General features: G+C 37.4%; 1 protein-coding gene across 1 annotated transcript in view; it reads left to right on the top strand.

Annotated features, from left to right (window-relative positions):
• Nucleotides 1-658: 658 nt before the first annotated feature.
• The window catches only part of LOC107292641 (pepsin A), a 14,027-nt gene continuing 6,144 nt past the window's right edge, over nucleotides 659-8,541 (top strand). The window contains exons 1-5 of the mRNA XM_015821752.1: nucleotides 659-714; nucleotides 1,210-1,366; nucleotides 1,711-1,828; nucleotides 2,508-2,626; nucleotides 6,575-6,774. Coding sequence (XP_015677238.1) covers nucleotides 659-714; nucleotides 1,210-1,366; nucleotides 1,711-1,828; nucleotides 2,508-2,626; nucleotides 6,575-6,774 — 650 coding nt within the window. The remainder of the gene's footprint in view (nucleotides 715-1,209; nucleotides 1,367-1,710; nucleotides 1,829-2,507; nucleotides 2,627-6,574; nucleotides 6,775-8,541) is intronic.

The following is an 8,541-nucleotide window of genomic DNA, read 5'->3' as shown; positions in this document are numbered from 1 at the left end:
CAGGTAAATGTATCTGGTGAGAGGTGATCCCTTAAATAATCCAGCATTTTGAATTGAAACCAGAAGCAAACTCATAGAGCACAGGTGTAATATCCATTGATCAGTCCACACCGCTGCATTTTGCACCAACTGCAACTTCTGGTTTTTGCAGAACGTTGCAAAGGCTACCAACCGGTCTAAAAAAATCTTTCCCAGAATTGAATGATGCTGAGTATACTATATTTGGAGCCCTCAATTGTAATAATTAAATTTATATTTAATTCATTATAGTATTTATTTTCTAAAAAAAATAAAATTCCATCCAGATTACTTTCAAAAAAATGTACAGTTTTACCTTTGGTTCACATGTTGAAAAGTTATGGAAAACATTGCTTTAGTGCTCTTGGGATGTACCAAGGTCTTGGAAATGGTTGCAATGTCACTTACGTCTGAGCGTGTTTTTAGGTCAAGAATGAAAAGAATGACATGGAAAGTTCTTATTAAGGACATTTGAAAAAAAGATAATCATATCAGGAATGTCTGCCATTTTGTATGATATGCAAATATGATAAGAGAGTCTTAGAGCTATATATATGCGTGTAGCAAACCTAACTGTGTTGCTTAGAAGCTGGGACCCACACTTCATTTGAATCAACAACTTGGGGATAAAGGAGTAATCATGAAGTGCCTCTTACTTCTGAGCCTGGTGGCACTTTCCCAGTGTCTGACAACAAAGTAAGTATTGAATATTGTGCTTTCTTCCAAGAAAACATGTACCATTTTCTTCAGAAGAATCTAATTTTCTTTCTAAATTATGTTCCACAAACTCTTCCAACAAACTTTCTGTTGTGACTGGTGGGCAAGCCACAAAGCTGTAATGTGCCTAGGTTTTCCACTGACAGTAATATTTTATTTCCCTTTTATAGCTGTATCTGAAAATGTACTGTGTGTTCATCAGGTAGAACATGCTTCTTTCTTTACAGAGTATACCTAGATTTCAAGTCCTTCTTCCTCAGCAGAAATAAATCTGAAACTATCTTTCCCCATCTGAGGGCCTCCAGATATGTGAAATTATAACTCTCATTCTAGCTAGGAATTCTAAAGGCTGTAGCCCTCTTAAGAGCATTGAATCAGAGAATGCTGTCCAAAATGCATTTTATTTCAATCTTTAATGCTATGAGCACTATCTCTCACTTACTAATCTTTTCCTTTCCATTATTCAATGCTTAGGGTTTACCTAAAGAAAACAAAATCTGTGAGGCAAAGCCTTAAAGAACTTGGGCTGCTAGATGAATTTCTGAAGAAGCATCCTTACAACCTTGGCTCAAAATATTTCCCCAAGCTGCAAAATACATTTGCCTCTGAACCCATGCAAAATTATATGGATGTAAGTATTCCATATTAGGAGGAGATATTCAGCATTTAGCCAATGGACAAAGCTAGAAAATCTCAACACATGTTGATTTAATTCAATAGTCCCTTGCTCTGGGGAGAGCAGTAAAAAAGACATACAGATTTAGGAAGTTATAATTTTAAATGTTTGAAAGTGATTTGAGATCGTAGAACATAAATGATATTTTATTGTAACAAATTGAGCAGATTTGTATTGTTAAAAAGCTTGTCAAACTTGCTTTTGTCTACAAAGAAGAGTTCATTTCTCTTGCCTCAAAAATGCTATGGAGATATCAGGGATGGGTTTTCTTTATTATGTTCTGTCTTTTGCCTCCACAGCTGGAGTACGTTGGCTCTATCTTCATTGGCACTCCACCACAAGAGTTCGCAGTCATCTTTGACACTGGTTCTTCCAACTTGTGGGTCCCTTCTGTGTATTGTTCCAGTGGTGCTTGTTGTAAGTAGTCTCCATAACTGATACTTTCAGAATTTTGATACTTTCTGATACTTTCAGATACTTTCAGGCTACTCTTTGTTCAAGCCTTCCAAATGTAATGGACCATAAGTCCCATCACAGCATCTGTATTGGCATGTTAACTGGGAATCCTAAGAACTCCAATCCCAAAACATTTTAAAGGGACCAGATTAGGGAGACTTCTTTATTCTCATGTCCATCTGTCTTTCCAATGTGTTCAACATGGATCATACTAATATTAGGTGTATTGACTGCTTGAGACAGCTTTGGGGAGCTGCTACTCAAGGGGATCATTATGGAATAACAAAACATGTTCCTATATGGCAAATGTTTAGGCATGAGCTTGGCTATAGAAGCGACGGATGCAATGTAAGGAATAATCAAATCAGTTTATTACAGCTATAAAACCAGATACAGTAAAATGTCTAATAATAGAACTATTACATATTTTTTCCACATGATATAAAGGGAAAATATAACTATTTTCCTCCAAATTATAACATTGTTCAGGTTAGCTATGACAGAGGACAGAGTTCACAAATTAGAGAGTATTATACTGGGATGAGTTAAATGCCAAGATCTCTTTTACTCTCTATCACTCTTTCTGTTCTGTTACATTTTCAGTATGCCCACATCATACTACAATTACTTATCTTTGCAGCTGACCATCATAGATTCAATCCACAACAGTCATCCACTTTCAAGGCCACCAGCGAGAGCTTAGCCATCGGCTATGGCACCGGAAGCATGACTGGATTCCTAGGCTATGATACTGTCCAGGTAAACTGCAAAAAAAAAAAAAAAGACTGAGAAGCCATCCTTCGGGAAATTAGACTGAGTCAGCATGGTTCTGGGTGGACAGATAGGGAAAACCTAATTGAATTCTGTATAGATCTTACTTACGGCAATTTTTGTTTAGCTCTTTCCAACTTCTGATCCTCTGTTAATCTCAGAGACAGCCATGGTGTTTGTTTTGGGAATTTTCATAGTCAAGAAGAACAGGAGCTTTAACAACCTTGTTATGCATGCACTCATGAACAAAGCCTTGTCATGCATGCACTCATGACTAAAGAATTAAGAAATTCAATAATATCCTAGAAGATCCAAGAAATTCAAATGTTCAATAAGCATTTCTCTTGGAAAATGCTCCCACAATTGTTTTTTATTTATGATTTGAACTTTTTTTCCCCATTTAATCATGGCCAATTTTCAGAGGCTGACTGGACAAGTCCCGCTGGTTTCTTGGTAAGATTTTTCAGAAATGGTTTGCCATTTGTTCTTTCCTAGAGATGAAAGAAAATGACTGGTCCAAAGTCATCCAGTTGATTTTGCTTCTAAGACAGGATTAGAACCCTGTTTTTAGCTTGATGCATTAAACACAACTCTAAACTGGCTCTCTGTTCAAACTATTCATAAAACAAATTAGGAAAACAACCCATTATGCTGTAATGAAGCAACATCATTTTCACAAGATAATAGATTTTATATTTTCAAAAATGAAGATATTGGGCACTACGCATTTCATTTCAACAGACCTAGATTATGTGTGACAGCTCACAGCATGTATAACAGGGCAGGCAACCTGATGTCTTTGAGTTGTACATGAAATCACACCATTCAATTAGCAGAGATCATTCATGATCCCTTTTTGCTTTTGCCACTTTCAATAGCAAGCACGGTCATCTCATTATTCAACCCTAACCTCAGATCATTCATATCCAGGTGAAAATCATCAGTTCAAATGCTGATCTTTGGAGAACCACTTATGCACATCTTGCTAATGCAAGATTTGCTCATTTATTCCTGCAGTTTAAGCAGTGGCCACTCCAATGGGGCACCTGATTCCATGGCGGTTGGCTTTAACAAGAAGGTCTTTTTGAGGAAGTCCAAAGATACAATCGCTATTGAGCCACCTGGCTTACCTGTGCATTGACACCTTCCCAAAGGTCTGGAAGGTTAGAGAGTTATTGCGGAAACCATTTTGGTTTGTTTTCACCAAAGCTCATCTTTTTCCTATCAACTTGTTTTGTCTTTAGTAATATTTGCAATTAATTTCCCTGGAAATAACAGCACGCTGCCAACTTTTATCTATTCTGGACCCCAAGAAAACAAAACTACATACCATTTTCATTTCTTTGCCATTAGCTGTAAGTTCATTAAACTTGCTGATTGAGCTTATGTTTGTTTCCTTAATATTGAACTTTAACTAATTTGGAGCATCAGCACAGATGTTTCACTTTCTATTTTTATTTTTATAATGAGATCCTTTTTTTAGTATGAACTAGCAAAACAGAGTCATTAGCATATTTCAGAAGCAGCACTCCTTATTTTGATTCCAGCTGCCATTTCATCCCATCCTACTATTCTGTTAATATATTGCTGTAAAAATTAAATGGGTACAGGTCAATACTGTGGAAGATTCTTTTCACAGTATTGTGAGAGCTGATAATAGGGTTGACAGTTGTGACAACAGAGGTACTTTCTGTTTTGTCTTCATAAAAGAGGCAAATGTCTGCCCCTTACAGAAAAGCAGAAGGAAACAGATGCAGCTTTTGCAAGCCTGGAATTGCTTATATATAAATGTCTCATTTGAAAGTAGAATATTTCTTGGGATTCTTGTGACATCAGATTCATTTCTCTTCTAATATATACTATGAATCTTACCTTTTAGATTCTCATTTCATGGACTGTTTCCAGCGTAGATTGCAGTAAAAGCACATCTGATAACTATGGATCTTGTCACATTCTCTTTTTAGTTCTGAATCATTCTGACTGTCCAGATTCACTTCCTATAGTAGCTTCTTCTTCACTATAAAGGCTTCTCAAAAGAATAACGACCCATTAGTAATATATTTCACATTCTGGCTTGACTGTAAAGGCTTTGCTGTAATCAGTGAAGCAGTTGCTCTTTCTGTTTTCCTGTGCTCTCCATTATTCATCTGATGTCAGTTAGCTACTTTCCTCCCCTCCCTGCCTTTACTGCCATTTACCTGTTCATTTCACATTTCTTTCTCTATGCATGCTCTGGCTTTTTTGGTGAGACATTAAATAACACTACTTGTGCGTGAAATTAATCTAATGGTTTGATAATTGCACATTCTCTTGTGTCTCCCTTCTTGGACATGAACGTTGATCTTTTTCACACAATATTTCTTGACAACAAAGCTGTAAATAAAATTAGATTTGCTTCTTGTCTCAGAGTCAGTGGATTTTTCATCTGTCCCTGTCTGACAGCTGGTCTACTGCCTCTTCTATCTCAAATGCTACTTGAGTTGGTTTCTGAATATATTCCTTTCCTCTACAGATGTTCCTATTATTCTATAATCGCATCATAAAGGGTTTCAGTATAGCAGGGGTCTTCAAGCTTGGCCCTTTTATGACTTGTGGACTTCAACTCCCAGAATTCCTCAGCCAGCGTGCCTGGCATTGGCATCTTCCTTCAATCTAATTTTTTTTTCTATTAGATCTCTCCCGCATTTACTGTTGGGCATCCTTACTTTAGCAATAAGGTATCCTGTAAGTGCTCTACTTTTTTAAAAAAAAACTTTGTTTTTCTAGTTATTTTTTTCTGTAGAGAGTTTTTCCTCTCCTTTTTTGCTTGACAGTAATGTCAATTTCAGTCATCTTACTTGTTGCACGAAGCTTTAATTTTCTATCTTTCTCTGCTATTGTGAGGCCTTATTTTGAAAACTATGAGGATTTTTTTCCCTCTTTGTATTGGTTTTCTGGTCTCCTTCTTAGAACGCCTCAGGCTGCCTGTCGTTTACATTAAAATATTAAATAAATGCCTCATGTTGGTCCCAGATTCTGTTTCTTTGTTCTTCTGATCAAATCTTATTGGCCTGCTCTCTTTATTTTTCTGAGTTTAACCCATATATTAAACATCAATAATTCATGGTCTCTGCTCCATAATCTGCAGTTGGAAGTATCCCGGCTTACAAGATTTCATTTTTCAATTGTTTGGTTCCTATTGTGTAATTGACTGGATTCAAGGTTTATATCTCAAGTTAAGTCCAAGTGTAGTATCCATATTTGAAGTAGTTTCTGTAAATAAACAAATAATTATATTTACAGAATTCTATTTTTTTTTGCTTTATTATGTTAATTTAGCCAGCTTGCTTATCAGATTTCCTCACATTTTTGCATTCCAGATAGTCATTTGTAATATTTATGTACTGATGCTACATTTAGTACTTCTTGTGTTATCCATAGAATTCTTCCATGTCCACTATTGAATCTGTAGAAGATGTATATATGGATATATAATGTTGATATCAATGGATATCTGCTAATTCTAATGGATAAGATATGGATTATAGCTCAATCAATATTCAGCAGTGTCTTTTTTTTGCAAATTATTGCCAATTCTTTGCCAGGAGATTAATCCTGACTCTGTGTCAATTACACTTCTTTCAAAATTTAGATTGGGCAGAGAGAAATAGTTGCAGATGGTAAACTAATAGGACATACATAGAGACTTCTTTTGAGGCTATTTTATGAGATAGACATTAAACTGCCAAGCAGTTTATTTAAATGTGGTGAATCAACTAGAATCAAGTGAATTGTATGAATCACTCAAGGTCTGTTTGCAAACTTACATGTATCTATGCATAAATCTGCTTGAAACTAAAATTAAATGTGTTGGTACGTGCTTCCGACACAGAAGTAGTAGCAGTGCTTGAAATTAAAAAGGAGTTCTATAACCAATTCTCCCTGTTGTTCTGCAAGGTGGCAGGTATTCAAGTCACCAATCAAATCTTTGGTCTGAGTGAGACCGAGCCGGGCAGCTTCCTTTATTATGCCCCCTTCGATGGCATCCTGGGTCTGGCTTTCCCTAGGCTGGCTGCCGCTAGCGCCACTCCTGTTTTTGACAACATGATGAGTGAAGGTTTGGTATCCCAGGATCTCTTTTCCGTCTTCCTGAGTTCGTAAGTAACAATGATTTGTGCACATTTTTCTGAAGGAACTAATTATCTGTTGCCAGAAGGGAAAGGGCATCGATGTCAACCATATTACCTCCGGAGAAACTTAGCAGTAGACAATCCTTTTCAGTTTTACAGGTTTTCAATGCATTACTGCAACTTGTCAAATATTATGAAAAATCCCCAGTGAGGGTTTTTTTTTAAAGCATGCACATCACAATAGCAATATCCCTATAAAGCAGGGGTGTCAAACTCACAACATCACGTGGCATGTCGTGTCATATCGCGACTTTTTTTCTATTGCCGGCAATGAGATGGGTACGGTTTTGCCATGACACATCCAGCCCTCAGGCCGGCAGTTTGACACCCCTTCTATAAAGTGATATGCATATAACTCTTCACCATGAACAGCAGGTGGTAACATGTAGGTGACTATGGTTGATCATCAAAAGACTAACCAGGGTTAGTTCGTTTAGTATTTGGATGGGAAACTATAAAAAAAAATTCCAGGACTGCTGGCTAGAACAGGGGTCCCCAACCTTTTGGGCACCAGGGACCGGTGCCATGGAGGAAGGTTTTTCCGTGGACCAGACGGGATGTGGTTTTGAATACTGCCTGTATCCCGAGGATAGAGCTTTGCTTGTTTGTGTGGCCCACTTGCTGGTATGCTGTGGACCAGTGCCGGTCCATGGACCGGGTGTTGGGGACCCCTGGGCTAGAATATTAAAAATATTTTAAAAATTCCTGGAGCAAGTCAATGGTAAATTACTTTTAACCCCTGTGAGTTCTGCTAGGCTGCCTCATTGTAGCAGATATTTTTGAGAGGGAGGAGTGAAGAATACTAGGAATATATTCCAGGAGTATATAAAGGTAGTCCTCAACTTATGACCATTAGTTTAACAACAAGTTCTGAGGTGCTAAAAAGAGTGATTTATGACTGTCCTTGCATTTACAACTATTGCAGCATCCTTATGGTCACCTGATCAAAACCCAGGTGCTTGGCAACTGGCATGTATTTATGACAACTGCAGCACCCTGGAGTCATGTGATTGCCATTAGTGATCTCCTCATGAGGCTTTTGGCAAATGAAGTAAATGGGGGAAGCAGATTCATTTAACAACCATATGATTTGCTTAACTGCAGTGATTCACTTAATGATAGCAGCAAAAAAGTCCACAAGCATGACTCACTTAATGATTGCCTCACTTAACAATAGATATTCTGGCCCCAATTGTGCTCATAAGTTGTGGACTGCCTGTATTCGCAACAGGTCACCTGAGGCATAATGGGTATCACAGTTGCCTGGCGACAGTCATTAAGCTCCTGTATTGGGTGGCACTATAGAAAGATGCTGGAGGCAGATGATCACTTTAGTGGCAATGGCTAAGGCATCTTTTCTTACTGTATGGAAAAAGGAAATGATAAACCACTACAAAGTAAGCTCATGAGTAGATAATGTAAATTGAATGACAATATAGTGCCTCATAATGAACCTTTTAGGTTGGGTTACATTCACATACTATTGAGGAAAAGCTGAGGGACTTTTGGAGTACAACTAGTGTTTATTACACAACTAGATTAAAAATGCAGGGATGTCTAGTTGCTGATCTTGCCAGGCAGAAAAAGAAAACCTGCCAGAAAATCTGAAGTATAAGCCAGTTCATACCAACCCAAAGAAAAAAAGTTTAGCACAGAATAGAAATTATAATACCATATCCTTAATTTCACATGCTAGCAAAATAAAACTTAGGATCAACCAATGCGGGTTACCTG

This window comes from Protobothrops mucrosquamatus, unplaced genomic scaffold (assembly GCF_001527695.2).
Source record: "Protobothrops mucrosquamatus isolate PMUCROS unplaced genomic scaffold, P.Mucros_1.0 scaffold1399, whole genome shotgun sequence".
NCBI classification, from domain to species: domain Eukaryota; kingdom Metazoa; phylum Chordata; class Lepidosauria; order Squamata; family Viperidae; genus Protobothrops; species Protobothrops mucrosquamatus.
The sequence above is the reverse complement of the archived record's forward strand: the minus strand, read 5'-3'. Positions and strand labels throughout refer to the sequence as shown.